The sequence below is a fragment of the Cnephaeus nilssonii genome (assembly GCF_951640355.1).
Source record: "Cnephaeus nilssonii genome assembly, chromosome: 9".
In the NCBI taxonomy this organism is placed as follows: domain Eukaryota; kingdom Metazoa; phylum Chordata; class Mammalia; order Chiroptera; family Vespertilionidae; genus Cnephaeus; species Cnephaeus nilssonii.
Window position 1 is genome coordinate 37690607 of NC_137080.1, and position 21539 is coordinate 37712145.

The window sequence follows — 21539 nt, forward strand, 5'->3', positions numbered from 1 at the left end:
ATAAGAATTCATATAGATGCTTATGTAGTAATGTATTCCTAATAGTATTGACCACCATTCTTTCTATGTAAAAAAATGGAAGTCTTCATCATAAAGTTCATTTAACTACTGGGTGACAAGCACTTAAATTCCAGAATTGTGAAATCTGGATTTTTAAGACTAGAACTAAATTATTGACTAGAGAATAGAAGAAAAAGTCATTTACTGATAAAAACCATGCATATATTTTTTTATCTTACATTTCTCATAGGAGAAAGTACATGTACATTCATTTTCCCATAATACCTAACAAGAAGAAATGCTTATTTCTTTTAAAATATTTCGACTACTCACTAATATCAGTACCTGAAAATTTTTCAATATTTGTTAATATTGAAAAAAAAAAAGTTCATGTTTGTTACCACTTCTTAAGAATGAAGGCGACCTGACTTCCTGTTTCCGGTGTTAATTTGCATCATGTTAGAAAGAAGGAATGGTCAGGGGTTCCAGGAAGGTGTGATGAGACTGAATTCGGTTTAGAAGCTGCTGTGCCACAGGTTTGAATTCTGTTTCCCAGTGGAGTTTGTGATAGTTTTTTAGGTCTTGGTCAAAACTGCCATCCAGTGCTAGTTCTTCGTCTGTATCAGAAAAATTAAAATTACAGCAATTATTTGAAAATATAATCCTATTGAATAAAGTTTAATTTTTGATGGCAACTCATCCCGGGTCCTCCCTAATTCCAACATGGCACAGCTAGGATTTGTGGGTTAAAAGGCTATTTTTTTTTTTCTGATTTTGTTTAGACAGACTTTCTTATTAGAGAAGTTCTTCACTCTTCTCTGTTCCTCACAAATATTTTACAATAAGTATATTTTAGTCTCTTAATAAGGAAGGACAATAATCTTCTCAAACAATTCTAAATTGCATTGAGCTTTTATTTCAACTAATCTCCTATGTGGATAAATAAGTCCCCATCCAAAAGTCAGGTTACAATTGCTCAGAACAAAGTATTAATAGGTTACTTCCTTACCTGTGCATGAAAAAAGTTAATTACTTCAGTGGTTGACAGATATAAAAGGAGTCAGGAAATCTTTTGGGAAAGTAGCACAGCTGTGTTTGACACTTAAAACTTTACTAAAAATCAATTTGCTGTCTTCAGAGCAGCCTGGACATACTTTCTTAAAGAGACAACCACCCGGCCCTATGTTCTGACCCATAACAGTGCAAAGTGGGAGAACGTGAGTATCCCAACGAGTATGAGAATTCCAAGTGAGTCCATGGATAATGCAGAAAAGCACTTGTAAAAAAAAAAATGCAAAATCACAATTTTAATTAGCTTCTTAATCCAAAGACATCCTGAATTCTGTAAACATCTTAAGTATCTCTCTCCAAGTAGGGAGACAAATGGCCACTAAGGTTTGTGGCTGGCCCGCCGCGGCGATTTCCCCGGTTTATACTGGGCCTCACACCCCAGGTGAAGCACTGTAGGAAAACGCACCGGCCTGCCAGTCAGAAGACGGGCTCTGCCACTTGCCAGGTCTGTGGCTGAGGTAGACTTCTTAAGTGGCAACCACTAAGTCCTAAAATGACAACAAATATTGCTACTTACATAATTTGGAAACTTCCCTCATGGGGCTAATTAACATCCCTTTATAAAGTGCTTAATTGCTGTTTATACCGGATTGTCTGCACTGAACATTTCTGTACACTCTGTGCACTTTGGCACTCTGGTGTCCCACCCAGAGTAAGGTAAGGGCGCCTGGAATTCCAGTGTGTGCATTGCCCTCCCCTCCTCCCCTCTCCACCCAGCGGGCAGCTGTGCGGCTGAGAGAAGGGCTGGGCAGACACTTCAGCAAGGCGCCCGGGAGCAGACCTGGATGTCCCCACCCACAAAGGAGCCAGGCCTCGGGAGGAGAGCGCCGATAGGGCGTGATGCCTTCACGGGCCCTTCCCATCTGGCTCCTCCTGCACAGGAGGGGTCTGTGAGACTCCGTGGTTTCAGAGTTCTAGGTCTTTCTCCAGCTCACTCTCTTCCAGATTTTCTGAGCCCTAAACTTTCATTCAAAAATGAATTCTCTTGCCCTCGCCAGTCTGGCTCGGTGGATAGAGCGTCAGCCTGTGGACTGAAAGGTCCCAGGTTCGATTCTGGTCAAGGGCACATGCTGGGGTTGTGGGCTCGATCCCCAGTAGGGGGGCATGCAGAATCGATGATTCTCTCTCATCATTGATGTTTCTATCTCTCTCCATCTTCCTTCCTCTCTGAAGTAAATAAAAATATATTTTTTAAAAAAATGAATTCTCTTGTTTTATGCCCTTTTTTCCCAAGACGCTTAGGGATGAGGGCTACCCAGGCCCCTCACAGTCCCTTCCTCTGCCCAGGGCTTTGTTTGGAGTTGGTGGTTTTAGCAAACCTCTATTTTGATGCTTTAAAAAAATATCTAGCCCGGCTGGCATGGCTCAGTGATTGAATGTCGACCTATGTACCAGGAGGTCACAGTTCAATTCCCGGTCAGGGCACATGCCTGGGTTGCAGGTTTGATCCCTAGAGTGGGGTGTGCAGGAGGCAGCCGATGAATGATTCTCTCTCATCATTGATGTTTCTCTTTCTCTTTCCTTTTCCCTTCCTCTCTAAAATCAATAAAAATATATATTAAAAAGTATCTAATAGCAAGACTATGTTACTTTTCTTGAGGCTCAGCCTATTATTAGTTAATCTATACTTGAACCCTATTAATTCTAAACTGAGTTAGACAAGATAGTAAAAGTGGCCAAATAGCTGCAGGTTAAGAGAAAAGCGAGCTGAAATTTCAAAGTAAACACAGCAAATGCAATACATTTTTTTAAATTCCATATTACACTAGGTATAAAAATGTGGAACTCATAGTACAAAGAGTGGCAGAGGCTAGTGCAAGAAAAATTTAGATTTTATCATTTTCAAGCTTTATTTTTTACTATGACTTAAGAAATACATATTACATTATAACTGTACACATATTTCTCTACAAGTAAACAAGTGTCTTATAATTGAACTAGTGGCCCGGTGCACGAAATTTGTGCATGGAGGGGGCGGTTCCCTCAGCCCAGCATGCACCTTCTCCAATCGGGGACCCCTTGGGGGATGTCCGACTGCTGGTTTAGGCCCAATCAGGATCGGTCCTAAACCGGGACATCCCTCTCGCAATCTGGAACCGCTGGCTCCTAACCACTCACCTGCCTGCCTGCCTGATTGCCCCTAACTGCCTCTGCCTGCCTGATCACCCCTAACTGCTCTCCCTTGCTGGCCTGATCTCACCCCCAACTGCCCTCCCCTGCCAGCCTGGTTGCCCCCAACTGCCCTTCCCTGCCGGCCTTATCTCACCCCCAACTGCCCTCCCCTGCAGTCCAATTTGATTCTAATTGGTCAGTTTCTATGCCAGTCAGTGTCAAAAGCTCCACCTCCTAGGAAGCCATTGGCTCCTCACAGTTGACCCAGATTTGGTTCTGATTGGTCAGTTTCTATGCCAGTCAACAGGGCCTGATCAGAAAGGCAGGGCTGATCAGCAGCCCCGGAGGAGGCCTGGAGAGAAATGGAGGCAGGGCTGCTGGCCAGGCTCTGAGGGAAAGAGAGAGGCAAGTGCTGGTCAAAAGCTGCCTCAGACACTACAGATCAGCCCCTTCTTCTCTCTTCAGGTCTCTTTCCAGGCCTAATTCAAAGCCCCCTCAGCAGTCACTGCTGGGTCACTAGGCCTGCAGCTGCAGTAGTCAGCGCTGGGTCGCCATGGCAACCCAGCGCTGACTTCCAGATGGTCAGCCTTTGGTCATGATTGGTCGTTACACTCTGCCTCTTTATTATAGAGATACTTAGCCTTACTGTGTGTTATCTATCCTGATATTTTCTTCTTTGCTACTTCATTTGTTCAAGATGCTGGTCACAGTGTGAAAAGCACTGATTTAGAAAACCAATCCCTCCTAAGCGCTCTTTGTGCCCAGCGCACTTCCAAATACTAGTGTTTCGGGCAGTGTATTAGAGAGGATTAACACTTTGGTCAGTGATCTATAACAGTCTCCATGACTGATGTCTTACAGCATCATCCAAAGCTCTCAGCTTGCTGCTCAGCACCAGGTAGCTCCTTAAAGGCCCTGGTATTGCCCTCTTTTCTTATAGGGCCCAGTCCCCACATGTTCGGGAGCATCTGCTGGCTCTTTGGCTCGACCATGTGACTCTCTGACTTGCATGCTGGGCCCCACTCCACCCCTTGTCGTGCAACCTAGATGCTAAGTTCCATGTACCTGATAACGAACATAAAAGCCTAGCGCATTTTACATTCACAATGACAACCTGCACACTCTGATCGCCAGTTGCCAGCTCCCCTGAGACAAGCTCGTGGTAGACTAGTGTGCTAGGGCACAGCACTTAAAACTTCAAGGTAAACACACTGCTAATGAGTTTATAAGATGTGATTGTAATAGCTCAGGAGGTTTTAGACAACATTCTTTTCAAACACTTTCCAAAAAGACTGTCAACATCCTGGCATCCCTACCATGTAGTGGACCATCACTTTATCCTTTTTCCCCCCAGTACCCATCAAGAAAAAGTTGGGTAACTTATATTAATTTATGAATTGCCTTGCCATTATTTCTAAAAACAGTGCTCACATTTCAACAAGACTTTGTTATTTAACAGCTCATCCTGTTTTCAAAATGGCCTGTTTTTTAGCTATCTTTGTAAAAGAATTGAAATTTAAATACACTCTAGACTTCATATGCATTTCACTTGCTGCCACCCAGCTAACAGGCCAGACACAGCTACCACCCTTGTCAGAAGTACGGGGTCTGAGGCCCACACTGGGAGAGAAAGCTAGGCCTCAGGGCTCCTCAGGAGGATTCGCGATCATGAGCCCGTGAGAAGTCCTGAGGCTGTGCTGGAGACCCGGCTGCCCACTGGGCTGTGTTTCCTTTTATTAGCCATGCCACAGCCCCTTCCACGGCAGGGTAAGGGGGTGCATGTCATGGAACAGCAGAAAAGCACGGGGCTGGATGCTTATCTTCTGATGGAAAGTCCTGGCTTTGCTACACTCCGACCCTAGGCAAGTCCCTTCACCCTCTTAGACCGCCTTCCCTCTCCTGTCACCGAGCTGATGGCCTCAGAGAGATGGTCTGAGGAAAGAAGGAACGTACTTTTGAAAGTATACAGCACTATTGAAACAAGGCACCACTCACTGAGTCAATCCACAAGCATCTACCGAGGACCTACGTCGTATGAGGCAATATCCTTTCCCTAAACTGGCCCAGTTGGAATGGGGAAATGCTAAAAGATACAAAACAATAGCACAGGAGAAGTCACGCAGCTCAAGATGAACTGCCGTATGAGTACAGATTTCCGACGATGAGACCGGGGGCGTGACGAGCTCTCTGAGAAGGGCCTGCAAGCACAGGCAGCACCTGGCAAGGCAGGTCGGGCGTGTGCACGGGAAAGGTGCCGGCACCGGGAAGCACACGTGGAGGCCGACGAGGCTCTAAGGGGAGGCTGAGGGTGGGGCGTGGTGGGCCCACTGCCCTCGGTGCCTGCTGGGTGTGCTGCCCCTGCTGAAAAGCCCGCCATGCCCACACCCCCATCTAAGCATCCTTGTGCCCCATGGCCCCTCATCCCCGCTAGTTATGGCTGACTGCCCCAGACTTAGGTGCCAAAGGAAGCCACAGAGAGCCTGCGGGGGAGGCAGCTGCTGCCTGAGGCACGCAGCCTGACAGCCTGGAGAGTGACTCTCGGACCCCGTCACACCTTCTCCCCAGAAGGGAGGCAGAGAGATGCTCCCACGACAGGGGACTGCAGTCGCACTGGCTGAGGACAGTGAGGGTAGCTGAAGCCCTGAACCAGCAGGAGCCGAGAGGGCAGGGGAGAAGGGACCTTTCCGGCCACAGCAGCGACCGAGAGGGCTGGGCCTCCTGCAGGGTAGGGCGATGGGGCCGGCCACGGAGGGGCCCTGGGGCCTCTGGATCCTTCTACAGCACCTCCCAGGTGCTCTCTGGCAGGCTTTGGCACCCTGCTGGCTGCCTGGCTTCCTCCTTCCCGGTGCCCCCTTCCCTTTAACTCATGAACCAGGGCACAGGTTCTTCTCAACCCGGCCGCACAGCAGACTCACCTGTGAAACTTGTTAAAAACAGGTTATCGACCTCACCCCAGAGCTCCTGAATCAGAGTTCCTGGGGATGGGGTCAGGATCAGTGCGTTTTTCTTGCATTCCGCAGCGGATCCCACGGCTCTGCCACAAGAACTGAATGAAGCAAGTTGCTCCGGGCCACAGGACGAAAGCGTAGGGGCCACAGAGCAGACGGCAAACCTCAGGGATTTAAATCCCTCTCGTCTGTCTTTACTCTCATACGCACAACATTATATTTATCTGGAAGGTAGCACACCTTCTAGTGCCGAGTTCCTGCTTAACCCGCATCGTCACAACACTCAGGACTTCCAAAGCACCTCCACGACCACGTTCCGAGGGCTGGCCCCCTGTCAGGCTTTGTATCAAGCTCTCTCTGCAGGTCGGCTCGTTTCTCACTCCAGCACCTCTGCAAAGTGGACATCCATCGTCCCCATCTTAGCGACCAGGACCTCTCGGGCGAGGGAGGCTAAAGCCTCTCCTGTAAGTGCTAACACGGGGACTTAAACTCAGAACCCACGGGTCTCTCCACGGTGCCCTCAGATGTTGGTGTGGGCCTCGTGACTGCCTGCAGCCGGGCAGCCATGACCAGGCCCCCGCTTCAGAGGTGAAGCGACCGGTTCTGAGAGATTCTCGCATCAAACGACGCCACCTGAAGCCCAGCTTACACGCAGACGCCTCTCCACAGCCCTTGCTGACGCAGACCTGGCTGGCGAGAGCAGGTCCTTCTCTCTTTGGGGAAAAGGGTCGTGGAAAACATCATCTACTGCCCCCAGTCACTGTGGTTAGACCTAGCCCAGCGTGAAAGCAATTCTTCCAAAAATGGGCAATTTATAAAGGGAAGAAGCTATCCTCTTTCCTCTGGTTTGTATCAGTGATTTCCCACCTTCAAGGTACAGGCCCCTCTGTAATGTCAGGGAGTTTCGCACGCCCTGAGCAGATGCAGACCAGTGACAAGGAACACAGCTGCTCACTGCAGTGTCTAGTGTCACTTCGCAGCGTGACTTAATTCAGAGTAGCTTTTAGCCAAATTGTCTCAATTACAACAATGTGCATATACCTTTAAACAATAGCATCTTATATTTATGCAATCTATAGGAAAAGCAGAGAGAGAGAGAGAGAGAGAGAGAGAGAGAGAGAGAGAGAGAGAGAGAGAGAAGCCACAGAAGAAAGCACGACAGGTCCAATGAATTAGGTTTTTGTGCCCCCATTGTAAATAACATCCAGCCCTTTCCAGATACTTCTAAATTACAATCACCTTTAACAGGCTGTTGTTGCTTGTAGAAATCTAACCACCCAAATGCATACCAATCTTTATGCACACAGAAATCAACCTTACTTTGCGAATACTTACAGACTCACGGTGAGGCTTACCTAAGAAAGATGACAGCAGGACCAGGAGTGTGTTAGTGTCTTCATCTCCAAAACACGACGAAGCGTTCGTGATATTGTCACTGAAGTTCCACAACGTTTTGCAAACCAAGCAGGCCAGCTGCCAGTCGGTCGGGCCAAAGTCTCTCAAACAATCCACTAACCTGAGGTAACGCAAGGCAAATTGCGGAGTTAGTAGGTCAGGCTCTCTAACCGGCACAGTTTTAGCACGGGGATGATTATCCTTCTGCAATGTTTAAGATGTAATGTGCATACTCCAGTGATTCTTTAAAATATTTTCATATCTCCAAATGCAAATGGCTACAAAGGCACCGTAACCTACTTCTGAATTAGTGTACGTGTCCAATGGGAACTAAGTCCCCTCTTCGGCCCTAACGCAGCTCTTCCAAATACTGAAATCCTGCTGCCCCGGGGTTAACGACCAGAGGGGCCTACACTCCCCGGAAAGCTGTGCCCTCTGGATCCTGCGAGAGTCGGGACTCTGTGCCCTGACACTTACTTTGTAACGCCACCTCCTTCTCTGAGGATGGCATGCTTGTCTTTATCCACAGTGAGGTTCAGGAGAACACCACAGGCCGAGAAGCACATGTCCTGATGCGTGGCGTCCAACAGCGCGATCATGAACTTGTGTACTGGGAGGGCAGAGAACAAACGTGGGCCAGTGAAGCACGGGGTGCTCAGCTGTAGCTCTTTCCCCCTTTATTGGAGGGGAAAGGGCAAAGGGGAAATGGGAGTGGCTTGCAAAACTGCAAACCCTGCTGGGGGATTTAACCCTTTCTTCTTAAGGCATCACCCATTGCCCAGCAGTGACCTGTCCCACCCCAGCTCCTCCGTCCCCAGGCACCGCTGTATCTGACCCCGAGAGCGCTCCCTCTCACGGCTGTGGCTGTGGTAGAGTCCCTGCTCATGGAAAGGAGGAAGCCATGGGCTCCAGCCACACAGGTGACGTTCATCTTTAACATCTCACAGGCCTTTTTTATTTTTAAATATATTTTTATTGATTTCAGAGAGGAAGGGAGAGGGAGAGAGAGATGGAAACATCAATGATGAGAGAGAATCATTGATTGGATGCCCCCTGCATGTCCTACACTGGGGATCGAGCCCACAACCTGGGCATGTGCCCTTGACTGGGAATCAAACCCTGACCTCCTGGTTCATAGGTCGAGCTCAACCACTGAGCCACACCGGCCAGGCTCACGGGCCTTTGGAATCTCCAGCAGCATTTTTCTCTAAATCCACGGCCCTGGCCAGGGCTCCTGATGCTATCTTCCCCCCAGTCCGCCAGGGCCACAGGAGTCTGAATCAGAACCTGGAAACCGGGCTGTGGCCAGGCAGGACTTCCTGGTCGGGGACCTCTCAAGTGAGGACCTCTCCCCGCCTCCGGGAAGCCGTTTCCCTGACGCCTGGGAATGGAACTCTGTGTCTTGTTTTCCGGTCCCAGCAGGGCCTGGGCCAAGGGCTGGGGAGAAGGGAAAGGTGTGTTCTCTGCCTCCTCCGTTTTCCTGCTCACCTGGGAGCTGGCCACCCTGTGCCGACCTGGGCCCCACGGATGGGCCCGGGGGTGAGCTTGGCAAAGCTGCCTCACACACGTGTGTCCCTAAGAGTCTAAAGACTGTACACCAGGATGGGAGGGGTTACCTCTGCGGAAGTGAGATGGTGCGCACAGCCTGGTGCTGCTGTTCCTCTCTGTCCCTATTATCTACATTATCTGTCATAAACATGGATAATTGGGTTTTTGTGGAAGAAAAAGGGGTGCTGTGATAAATCATAAATCCCTAACTGGGAAGGCTGTGGAGGGCAGTCTCCTTCAGGTACCAGAATGCCCATTATAGTACTGCCTACACCTTCTTTCCTTAAAGGCTTTAAGCCAGGCCCTGTCCACTGGTCTGCTGCATCGAGGGCCACACACCTTTGAGATGCCGGAAGTGACACCCCTCAGAGGGTAACATATCATCTCTGGCCCAGTCCCCGCCTGGCTTCCTTCCACCCTCACCTACTTCTCCTCACACTCCCTCCTTACTTTCAAACGCATAAGAGAGCCCGCAAACTTGTTATTCTCAGGAGCATTTGAGATTTTGCTCCCCAGTGTATGGCGTCAGTTTGGCTCAAATCAGCTCATAAAAATTCTCTACAGGGGTGGACATTTCTTACATCAACATATTTTTAGTGATTATTCTCACATGAGCTATTTGAAACATATAAAGGATGGCTAGTATAAACTCGTGTGCACCTGTTTAAGAAAGGTCTGAATTTGCAAAGGAAGATGGAGATCAAATGCATTCAATAGAAAAAGGACTACTGTACATAGGAAAATTTCTTTGTCAAGAAAGAAAACATTACAGATCCAATTTTATACCTGGGCATTCCTTCCCCTCCAATGATAACTTCTACCTGAAATGCGGAGTTTATCCATTCCAAATACCATCGATACCTTACACCATTACTACATGATTACATCACATAAACAAGACCCAAGATTGTTCTGCATGTTTTAACACTTGCCTTAATGGAAAAATTCTGTATATATCCCCCTATCAGTAACATTTTTGCTCCTAGTTTATGTGTTTGAGGTTGATCCATGTTGATCCATGAACCTCTAGTTCATTTATTCATTGCTGTAGGACATGTTATGGCACAAATAAACCATAATGTGCTTATCCTCTTGCCTGTTGATGGACATTTAAGTTGTTTCCATCTTTTGCTGTTACAAGCAGTACTGCAATGGGCATTCTAGTACCTGAAGGAGACGGTCTCTTGAGTAACTATTCCCAAGGACAGAAATGAGTAAATGAGTGAGTGTAGATAACTTTCTCTCTGTCTGTCTCTGTCTCTGTCTCTGTCTCTGTCTCTGTCTCTCTCTCTCTCTCTCTCTCTCTATTTCTCTCTCTTTCCTTCCCTCCTTCCCTCCCTCCCTCCCTCCCTCCCTCCCTCCCTCCCTCCCTCCCTCCCTCCTTCCCTTTCTCCCTCCCTGTCTCAGATGTCAGAAGACCTCCCACGAGGGAGAGGGATCACGGAGAACATGCCTAGTCCATCTTGGCATCCTGAGCGGACAGCCTTACTGCCTACGGAACAGAATGTAAGGCACTCACTCCTCCCAAAGCGGAAACAAGCGTCACATTGTCGTGGCCCAAGCTCTGAGACGGCGCCGCTGTTTACTGGCAAGAAGTGCATGTTGAGGAACGCAAGTGTCAGTAACTCACGGTTCTTCCGCACAATGAAGTCGCAGACGTCGCGGTCCTGGGAGAGATTTCCAAACACACGCACAGCCTCCAGGACTCCGTCCATGTTGTTACTCACGAGAAGCTTTACAAGCACTGGGTTTGGTGACCAGAGAGTAAAATCAGCGAATTTAAGTTCTGATTTAAAGGCGATTGGAAACCAATTATCAATAGCTCAATAATCATAGTAAATACTGATACTGACAATTCAAAAATTAAAAATGATAATAAAATACAAATTGCAGGGGCCTTCAGCAAGAATTAAGAAGCTAACTTTTCTGCACAGTCTAATTTCCCAGAATTAAATCAGGCTCTTAGATATTTTTGCCAGGAAATGAGAAAATATGAATGGTTCTAGTACTGTGTTTAGTTAATAAGATCAAAACCTTCAACGAACATGCCTCTACCCAAACCCAACTCTGAACCTTACATTCAGCAACATGTAGCTTTTGGTCTTGAATCACAGAGTTCTTCACTTGGTAGTAAGATAAGTTGTTGATTGTTGCTGTAGTATTGATCACCAGCTCCTCGCAGTCATCAATTGACTTGTATTCTGAAACAAAGGAAGGGTGTCACAGACTCATCACAGGGGCAGTCACAATGCTGTCCTCACGGCAGCCACAACCACAACCCCGGCGGCAGCAGGCATGTGCCCTTGTCCTGGGCAAGGTCTGTGCAGGGGTGCCGCTTGCCCTGGCCGTTTGCTGCCTTATTTCCATGGCCTTTCCTGCAGGGAAACGCTCCCCATGCAGGGGACGCCTCCTGCCCAGGGTTTAGAACACTAAGATCCATCCCTCCAACCGAGGGGTCTGGAAAAGTCTAGGCCCCGTGTCTATAGTAAAGCAAAGATGCCAACGCCCCAGTGAGCCCAGCCGTCTCTAAGCCGCCCTGGTTCACCCTGACCCTAAACACACAGACTCTGGCCACTTCTCACCTGCTCTGCTACAATCTAGCCCAGTGGTCGGCAAACTGTGGCTCTGTTGACTAATGAGTTTGCTGACCACTGATCTAGCCCATCTCTCACCCCTAATTGGCTTCTCTTCACCCACCTTTGCCTCCCTGAGTCTATCCCAGGGGTCCTCAAACTTTTTAGACAGGGGGCCAGTTCACTGTCCCTCAGACTGTTGGAGGGCTGGACTATAGTTTAAAAAAAAAAACTATGAACAAATTCCTATGCACACTGCACATATCTTATTTTGAAGTAAAAAACAAAATGGCAAAAACACCCGCATGTGGCCCGCGGGCTGAGTTTGAGGACGCCTGGTCTATCCTCAGCAAGGTTATCCTTTAAAAGTTAGTAAGATAACATCATTGGTCTCACTTGCCCCCACACCCTCTCTGGACTGCCCCAGTCCTGACCTCTCTGGCCTCATTTGCTGCTCTAGTCGCCCCCCCTCCCCCGCCCCCAGCCCGACAGCACTGGTCTGTGTGCTCTTTTTGAACATGGCGGCATGAGCCTTCCTGTGAATGCTGGCACCGCTATTCCCTCTGTCTGGAATATGTTCTTTTCCCAGTTATCCACTTAGCTCACTCCTCACATGCTTTGGGTTGTTGCTCAGATGTCCCCTTATTGGACATAGTTTCCTTAAGCACCATATATAAAATGGCACCCATTATTCTCTCTGCTCCTGACGCAACTTCAATGTTTCCCATAGAACATGTGACCACTTGACTTATATGTTTAACATATGTCTTCTAGCCCTAAAACGTAAGTTCCATGAGGACGAGTGATTCATCTGTTTTATTCATTGCTACATTCCCAGCACCGTAAGCAGTGTTTGCCATATAGGGAGTGCTCAATAACTAGTTGCTGAATGCAAGAATAAGTGAATGAATAAATGACTAAATGAATGAATGAGTGAATGAATGAACCTTTTAGCTTAGCACACAGAGCCTCAGTAATTCTGCCCCTGCCTTCCACTCAGCCTGAGACTTATCTGGCCACAGTGCAGAGAAGGGCAGAGGCAAGGACGCCAGTGAGGAGCCTCCCGTGGTTCAGATGCCCAGTCATGTCGCTGAGGCTTGGGTGGTGGTGGAGATGGAGCACAGTGGACAGACTGAAAACCATTTAGGGAAGAAAATGGAGAGCATGTGGTGAAGGCTTGATTGGGGGGCGGGGGAGAGGAATCCCCCAGTATGATCCCTGGGTTTCTGAATTCCATAATTGGATGAACATAATCCGGAAGAGGGTCCAGCTGGGGAGAAGGTCATGAGTTCGGCTTTAGATATCTTGGGTTGCCTTTGAAGTCCCCACATTTGGTGAGGGGTGAGCGGGATACGTGGTCTGGCAGTCAGAGGAAGTCACACTGGTTACACTGAGCCAACGGTCAGTACAGCAACGTGAGCAAGCCTCGGCCTCTCTCCGCCGACCCGGCATATGCCCTCCGTCCCTGCCCCAGCCTGGCCGGGAGCTGCCTCCACACCTGCACACACCTTGGGACTGTGCTTGGTTAGGACGTGCCTTTTACCTCTTGTATGAAACCAAACTTCCTCAGGGAATAAGGGGGAGCGGGGGCGGCGGTGAGCTGAGCAGGGGACGTGCTAGCTCTTACGTTTTCTGATTTCATTCTCTCGCCCTTCGGCCTTCTTTTCATGAGAGAATGGCCTTTTATAGCTTACTCTATTCAAAGGAAGATTCAGTCATTCATAGGCTACAGAAAACATATTCTCATTTGTTCTGTCTTTCTCCAACTATTCATGGAGCGTCTACTGTGTCCCGCCTCCCATGCCGGCCTTGTGGGTGGGAGCACCGCTGGCTGAAGGACCAGTGCGTGCGTTAAGATGGAGTTACTTGATACGTTTTGGACTTGCTTGGGACCTGACAACCAAAACTTGGTTTCTCTTTCTCCCTTTTGGAACGAGAACGGCTAACCTGTGCCTGCCCCGCCATGGTGTTTTGGAAGCACACAACTTGCCTGGTTTTACAGATTTACAGCTGGAGAGGAATGTTGTTTTTTTCCCTCAGGATAAGTCATACCTCAAGTCACACAATATCTGATTCAGATGCTATTTGAATGAGATTATGGACCTTGGACTTTAGAGTTGATGCTGGAATGAGTTAAGACTTTTGGGGCTGCTCAGAAGGAATGAATGTATTTTTCATGTGAAAAGGATGTAAATTTGGGGGTACCAGGGGCAGAATATTATTGGCTGAATTGTGTCCACTTCCCCAGATTCATATATTAAAGCCCTAACCTCCAATGGGATTGTATTTGGAAACGGGGGTTTTAAGAGGCAATTAAAGGTAAATGAGGTCATAGGGTAGCGTCCTTATCCGGTAGGACTGGTGGAGTTATAAGGAGAGGAAGAGAGGCATTCTCTTGCTCTCCACGGGCACACCTCGAGGAAAGGCCATGTGAACAGTCATCTGCAAGCCGGGAAGGGGGCTCTCACAGGAACCAGACAGCCAGCACCGGATGCTGGGCTTCCAGCCTCCAGAACTCTGAGAAATAATTCCTGGTGTGTAAGCCGGCCGGTCTGCAGTGTTTTGTTAGGGCAGCTTGAGCTGACTCATACAGGGGAAAGATAGGATCTGAATAACCTGGGGCTGCAATGACAAACAACGTGACAACCCGGAAAATAAAAAGTAAAGTAAGCTCTAATCATGTGGGCTACCCATGGGAAAATGTGGGATTTTACACCCTTTGTGGTTGTTTTGGCGTTTTTGGTAACTTGATTGGAATACTTTTTAAATACTGCAATGTAATCCACATACCATAAAATTCACCCTCGTAACGTGGGTTTTAGCAGTAATACATATTACTATTTTTTTTTTCACTTTTAAAAAATCTGGATTATCTTTGAGGCATTTCTGGACAGAAGAGGACTTTTCTTTCACGAAAGCCAGCTGATTGTACGAATAAGACCCTCAGCACGCCCAGCCCACAGAGCTGTCCCTGGCTGCAGGGACACCACAGCTCCGCGGGCCCAGGGTCTTACCCAGGGTGGCGAGGAGCAGGCCCACCACCTGCGGGTCGGCGGCCAGGGCCGGCCCGATGCCCGGGTGGATGGCCAAGTTGGCGAGCACGCGGGTCAGCTTGATGAGCACGTCCTCCACCTGGGCCTGCGGCTTCTGTGGCTTGGGCTGCTCATCTCCGTCGCCCGCTGGCCTCTTGGGATGCAGGTCCAGCTCATGGAAGGCCTGGAACAGGGACAGCAGGGTCGGGATGCTCTCTTTCTCTTTGAAAAACTGCTCACGAGCCTGGTTGCTTTTCGCTGTCAGGTTGCCAAGAATGAAAACAATACGAACGACCAAGTCCTGCAATAAACGACAGACAAAGCGTTTCAAGTGCACAGCGGCTGGGACAAATTGTTGGAAAGAGTGCAGCGTTTCATTTACTCGCGATTTAATTACTAGTAAAAGGGAACACGTCTGGCTTCGACGAACGTGTACAGGAGTTGATTCCCAAGATTGGTGCAAACTGACAGAGGTGATGGCAGCGTGGAGAGGAGACAAACTGGTCTATGCTATTAGAAGGCCTAGTAACTCCAGATCCTTCATCAGAAATGCTGGCTTGCTTTTCCTCCCCCCTCCCTCCCGCCCTCCACCAGACCGACTAGTGGACTGGGATGTCATTACTAAGAACAATGCATTCCGTAAATCTAAGCTTGTTCTCAAGGATCCGAATCTTTTCCTGAAAGTTCACCTGTGGAAGCGCTGCGTTTCTAAACATCAGGCAATAATGTTGGGTCAGCTTGTGTTACCGCGGGGTGTCACCGGGCATTACTGACGTTTGGGGCTGGACAATTCTTCGCTGCGGGCTGGCTGCCTTGCGTTAGCATTCCTGGCCTCCATGGCCAGGTACCAGCAGCACCTCCTCCCCAGATGCCACAGCCAGAAATGACCCCTGGGGACGCCACGGCCTTATCTCTGCATACCACTTTAAAGCAGGGCCGCACTTGTCTTTCTTGACCTGGGCAGTGGTTCCGTGGGGGACACCTTTATAACTGTTTGCTAATGGGTCCATATGTGTTTCATGAACTTTTCTGTGTATATGATATAGTTCACAATACATTAATAAATGTTTCTAAAAAACCCCAAGATGAGAACATGGTACAACTAAACCAGATACAGCCACAGTTAACGTTCGTAATTCGACAACGGACCTGTGAGTGTGGTCGACCTTGCACACGGTGGTGAAGGAGGTCCTGGGAGGGGGAGATTTGAAAGGAGAACGTAGAACCGGTTACAACCGGCTTGGGGGCTAGTGGTATTGAGCGGGGCGCTGAGCTATTTGTCGGACACGGAGCCAGCTTGGAGAAGGGCCGGGTCAGGCAGCCAGCGAGGGCGGAGTCAGGCTGTGAACCCAGGATCACCCAGCCCTGGAGTCCTCTCTGCAGCCATGGCCTACTTCCCACGTGTTTGGCATTTAGCAATCTCCTCCGTGGACTTGCCTGCTTTCAGCACAGCGAGGGGATGATCTCCTTTTAAAATGCAACTATGTCACCGGGAGGGGTTCCAACAAACCTTTGTTTATCAGATTAGTAGTTACCGGCAGCCTTAAAGGGCCAAAAGGCAGAGGAGGCCTGGGCTGCAGGTAAAAGCAGGTTTCCTGAGCGCTCATCTTTCTTCAAAATACAAAGGAGCTTTACCCTCCCTCACGTGTGGCTAATCCAGAAGAGTCAATGCTGCTTTTCTTTTAAAAGTTCCCTCGGGCCCCTCCCACTCCTAAGGTTCTTTCCTTCTAACAGCTCTGCGGTCCCGACGTGGCCTAGAGAAGCGGGAAGAAGAAACTAGGCTGTAAGGCAGGCAGGGTTCACACTGCCAGCAGCCGGCTCTCCCTGCCTTCCGAGAGGAGAAGGAGGGGGCGGCTCCTGGCAGCGGCGGTGCCAACTGCAGGATGGCATGCGAGATCCACGAAAGGGGCCGGCAGATTGCGCAGTCTGCCTCCACACGCTTCCAGCAGGGGCTGCGCTCGCTGTCTGTCCTCTTTCCCAGGGCTGGCTGAGGCTTCCTCCCCGCCTCCCCCTTCTCAAAACATTCTCCACGGAGCGAGTGAGGGAGCACGGAATCGGCCAAAATAGCAGCAGTCTCCAGGAGGCTGGCAGAAGTGGCGTTTCCTTATTCCCATGCCAGCACTTGTCTTGACTCATCTGGAATCCTGCGAGCGGAGGCTGAGCAGGAGGGCGCCGCGGGCCCAGCTCACCGCCGAGGCCTGCGCCCCGGGCACAGCACTGCACCGGGACGGCCCGAGGGAGAGGTCACTGACTGTTCCACCACACAGTTCATCTCCAGCCCACAGAATATCACTCCACTCAGAGTCCTCTAAGGATTGGAAAAATTGGACACAGGCCCAAAATCACTGATTTGCAGAGACTACGATTCCACAGCAGGAAACTCCTTCCATGTGCAATTCTCTTCTGAGGTACAATTCTCTCCTTCCTTCTTAGACAGTATCTGAGAACTACATACACATCGACAGTGTCTTTTATGGCATTTCTACTAAATTTAACCCAAAGTTGCTTATTCCTACCACAGCTATGAAACAGCAAAGTGAAGATGAAATAGGAGAGAGAATTTTTTTTTAAAGGCAGTCTAGTATAACCAGTTCATAATGACTTTCTAATTTTGCTTAAAATGGCATCGGCCTAGCAACAGCTGTGGCCAACCAGAGCTCAGACAGGTACACCCACTGTAAGAAGCCTGACCTCAACCGTGCTTCCCAGCTACCGCCTGTGGGATATTCTCTTTGGTTTCACATGTGTTGTGCCCTAATGAGTAAGCATGTTACACAATCTGAACGAGGCCCACGGGGCTGCAGATAAAGCTGCTTTCACTGGAACCAAACAAGGAGCAGGACGAGGCTGAGCACAACGGTCCATGTCCGTTCCCGGCAGCAGCCGTAGTGGGCGTTGAACGTTACTTTCCACACGAGAGAGGTTGGCCTCCAGTCACGGAAGGAGATGTCCCTCTACTCGGAGATCTGGCAACTGATCCAGAGGCCCCCTGACCCCAAAGTCCAACACAGGTGAAGAGAAGAGGCAAGACTTGGGTAGATGCCAAAACTCCCACCAGCCCATCTCCTCATTCCCAATGACCCTCATCTTCCTCACCTGCCAGACTCAGCCCAAGGGACATGTTTGATTCCTCCCTGTCTCACTCCCCTCGCCAACCAGTCACCAGGTTCCCTCTGCTCCATCATCTCAAAATCTCCCCCAGCTCCCTCCTTCCCATGCTCGCTCTGGTTAACCTGTTGGGAGACTCTGGTCCGAGACCCTTGACGAGCTCCTCCCTGTGAGATCAACGTGAACACCACTTCTGGAAGAACAGTTCCTACGCCATCTCCTTGCTCAAAACGTCCACTGCCTGTCAAGTGTCAAAGCCAGTATCCCAGGCACCACCTGGCCCCATGGGACCACTTCTGCTTGACCTCACACGGCTCCCCGCCCACAGCCAGCCACCGGGAACGCCTTTCTCCCTGACTCCCACACCCTTCCGACCCACCTCAAAATAGCTGGTGTGCATCCTGGTGACCTGGGGAAGGGACCACCTCGGGCTGTCACAGAAAGAAGACTAGTAAACGATGTTCCACTTCACTTAGTAGAGGAGCACTTCTAAGTAAAGAACAGCCTTTTAGAAGGATTTTTTAAAACCGGTTTAAATGGCAGGGGCTGTCAGTGTGCTTAACCAGAAAATGGAGTTCACCAGCATGCTCTGTTTAAAACTTGGTTAGAAAGTTCTTGTGCAATCTGGATCTGAGAGCTGAATCAGGATTTGCAATTTATAACATTTGCCCAACCTCCTACCCTCATTCAAACCCCGACATGAACTGAGCTTACAGGTGGCCAGGAGACCAGGTGAGTTTTACCAGTTTAGAAGATAGACCGCACTGCTGTAAAAGTGCTAACGAACCCTAGGTACGGAAAGTGGGCCAACAGTTTGCGTAAGTGCCGAACCGTGTACAATGGAAGGATCTGAAATGCTGGAGACTCAAAACCCAGAATCTAGTCGAAATCATTTAAAAACCAGGAGAGATTATACTTGATGCCTCCATCCATCTGTCCGTTCCATCAGCACTCACTGACTGAGCATCCGCATGTCAGTGATTTTCCACCGGTGTGCCACCCGTTTTTTTATTTTATTTTATTTTTTTAAAATATATTTTATTGATTTTTTACAGAGAGGAAGGGAGAGGGAAAGAGAGTCAGAAACATCGATGAGAGAGAAACATTGACCAGCTGCCTCCTGCACACTCCCCACTGGGTATGTGCCCGCAACCAAGGTACATGCCCTTGACCAGAATCGAACCTGGGACCCTTGAGTCCGCAGGCCGACGCTCTATCCACTGAGCAAAACCGGATTAGGGCACCACCCGTTTTTTAAACATGCAATACCCGACTAGTCAGCGGCACTGACCTCTTTACCTTTAGATTCTCAAATAAAAAAATGGCAAAAGCTGTCTGGTGTGAATGACTCAAAATTATACCTTTTTGTGTGTGTCAGATCGGCAAAATATATATTTTTTGGTGTGCTGTAGAATTTTAGTAATTCGTTTTTGTGTGCCATGAGATGGAAAAGGTTGAAAATCACCGCACTGCCTGCTTCTGAGCACCAGGCCAATGCTGGAATCCCGCTGCGTCCTGCTCTGTAAGCCAGGCATTGGGTCCGTGCGGAGCCGGGGAGGAGCCAGCTCCACAGGGCAAAGCAGCAGGAGCGGGAGAGAAGGAGCAAGCGGAGGGCTTGTGCTGCCCGCCTGCCCGGTCAGGGGTGCAGACCAAGGCCAGGGCTCAAAAAAAGGAGCAAGCTCAGCCAAATGCTTTCGGCACCCACTGGGAACGCGCCTGCAGAGGGCCTGGGAAGAGAGCCACAGGGCTCGCTCCTGCCAGGCGGGAGGCAGAGGGGGAGCCGCAGCCAAGTCGCCATATAAAGGCAGCAGGGTGAGAGGTGGAGGGGCCTGCCTAACCAACCCTCTCTGGACCCAAAGAGGATGGAGGGGAGAGAGAGGTCATGCCAGCCCTGGGCGGCCGCACGGCTGTGCCTGCCTTAGAGAACAGCGAGAACAGCGGCAGATGCCTGTGTGCCGCAGCCCCCACTGTCCGGTCGTTCCAGGTCTCGTTTCCAACACCACGATGCCCAAGCATCCAGATCAGACGGCGCTCACATGGCTGAGACGGCGCTTAAGGGGAAGTCCGAATGGAATGAGAGGCATGACTTTCAAAGCAGCACAAGCAAGGACATGTCTGGCGGCTCCCAGACAGGACAGGGTTGCGCAGGATGGCCCTGCCTCTGGAAGCTGTGTTTTAACCCGCCTCCCCACCAACCGGACCTTTCTAAAGGTGGGGAGGGTTAGCCAGGCAGTTGTTCAATAGACGTGAGTGACGGCAATATAGATAAGGGTTCTTTTTTTGGGACCCTGACCTTTGCAAAATATTGCCAGTCTTAAAAGTCATATTTGAGGCATTTTATCAGATATCCTGCCCGGCAGATATTTACGGAAGAAATGAGAAAAAATCCCTTTATGTTCTTTCAAGAAACAAACCCGAACGTAATTTGCGGAGATGCTAAATGCAGCCAGGCCGGCGGCGGAGGCGCCTCCCGAGGCAGGCTCCTGGCTCCGCTGTGCGAGGCTGCTGTCCACCGCTCTTCCTTCGTCGCTAGCCCACCTGTTTCACATGTGGTTTGTACCAAACGCATTTCCCACCATCAAGCATACAATACGTGCACATTTCTTAAGTGGAATTTGTCATTTAATTGAGTTCTGGACAGTGGTTTTCATAGATATTTTACCCAATGCTGAAGTTTAGCTTTCGAATGGCATTAAGCCAACTGGAAGGTTGTGCTTCGGTCTCACTTTGTATGTGAATGGCAACTGGGGTTATTGGCTGTACCGTGGACCTTGGACAAAGTAACCTCATAGACATGAGCCAAAGTCGTTTCCCTGACGAAGCCCTTCGCTAGAGCTGGGAGGAGTGGGTCCCTGGTCTCCGAGACTCCTGCCGAACGGAACCCCTGGCTCATCCGCGACCACCCTGTACAGACAGGCCCCGGCCCCTGTGCAAAGAGGGGTGGTGAAAACCTGACCACGTTTTATTTTACATGAACTAATGTCCCTCAGATTTATTTGTTGAAAACTTCCAAAGGTTAGATATGGGTATATACAGAAGTTTCTCAAAGCAGGATTATCTGCAGGGATATTTTGTGACGATCCTATATAATAAAAGGCTAATATGCAAATCAACCAAACCGTGGAACGACCAGTCGCTATGACGTGCACTGATCACCAGGGGGCAGACGCTCAACGCAGGAGCTGCCCCCTGGTGGTCAGTGAGCCAGAAGCCAGGCTCACGGCTGGTGAGCGCAGCAGCGGCTGTGGCAGGAGCCTCTCCAGCTTCCGTAGCAGCACTAAGGATGTCGGTCGAACATCCCCTGAGGGCTCCTGGACCGTGAGAGGGTGCAGGCCGGGCTGAGGGACCCCCCTCCGTGCACAGATTTCGTGCACCAGGCATCTAGTTTTAAAATAAAAGTTGGTGGTTGTGTCACTAGTAAGTCAACAACTCACGGCTGATCTAACCAACTGGAGGCTGATGAGTTCTCCCTTCGGCAGGTGGCGGTGAGAGTCCCACAGGAGGGCCTGTGCTCAGCTCTCCTGAGTGGCCCCCTCTGACCAGCACCCGAGCCTCATCACTATGATGGCTATCAACGTGGTATCAGCATTGTCAGTGCGTTTGGGCCCAGGACCACTTGTTTTGACACAAGTCAGGTGTACGGCACCATCCCGTGTTCTCTAGCGAAGAGCACCCCTCGGCTGCTGGTCCGAAAGGCAAAAGGCCTGTAGTTGTCACCACGGACTGGGGAAACGTACACCAACACCTGGCAC

At 49.7% G+C, this 21539-nt stretch overlaps 1 protein-coding gene across 1 annotated transcript in view; it reads right to left on the bottom strand.

Annotated features, from left to right (window-relative positions):
- Window positions 1-295: 295 nt before the first annotated feature.
- Window positions 296-21539, bottom strand: part of ARMC2 (armadillo repeat containing 2) — an 84782-nt gene continuing 63538 nt past the window's right edge. Inside the window, exons 12-17 of the mRNA XM_079779669.1 lie at window positions 14662-14980; window positions 11153-11275; window positions 10705-10818; window positions 8004-8136; window positions 7487-7647; window positions 296-617 (exon numbers count right to left, since the gene is read on the bottom strand). Of these exons, the coding sequence (XP_079635795.1) occupies window positions 460-617; window positions 7487-7647; window positions 8004-8136; window positions 10705-10818; window positions 11153-11275; window positions 14662-14980 (1008 nt within the window). The 3' untranslated portion in view covers window positions 296-459. The remainder of the gene's footprint in view (window positions 618-7486; window positions 7648-8003; window positions 8137-10704; window positions 10819-11152; window positions 11276-14661; window positions 14981-21539) is intronic.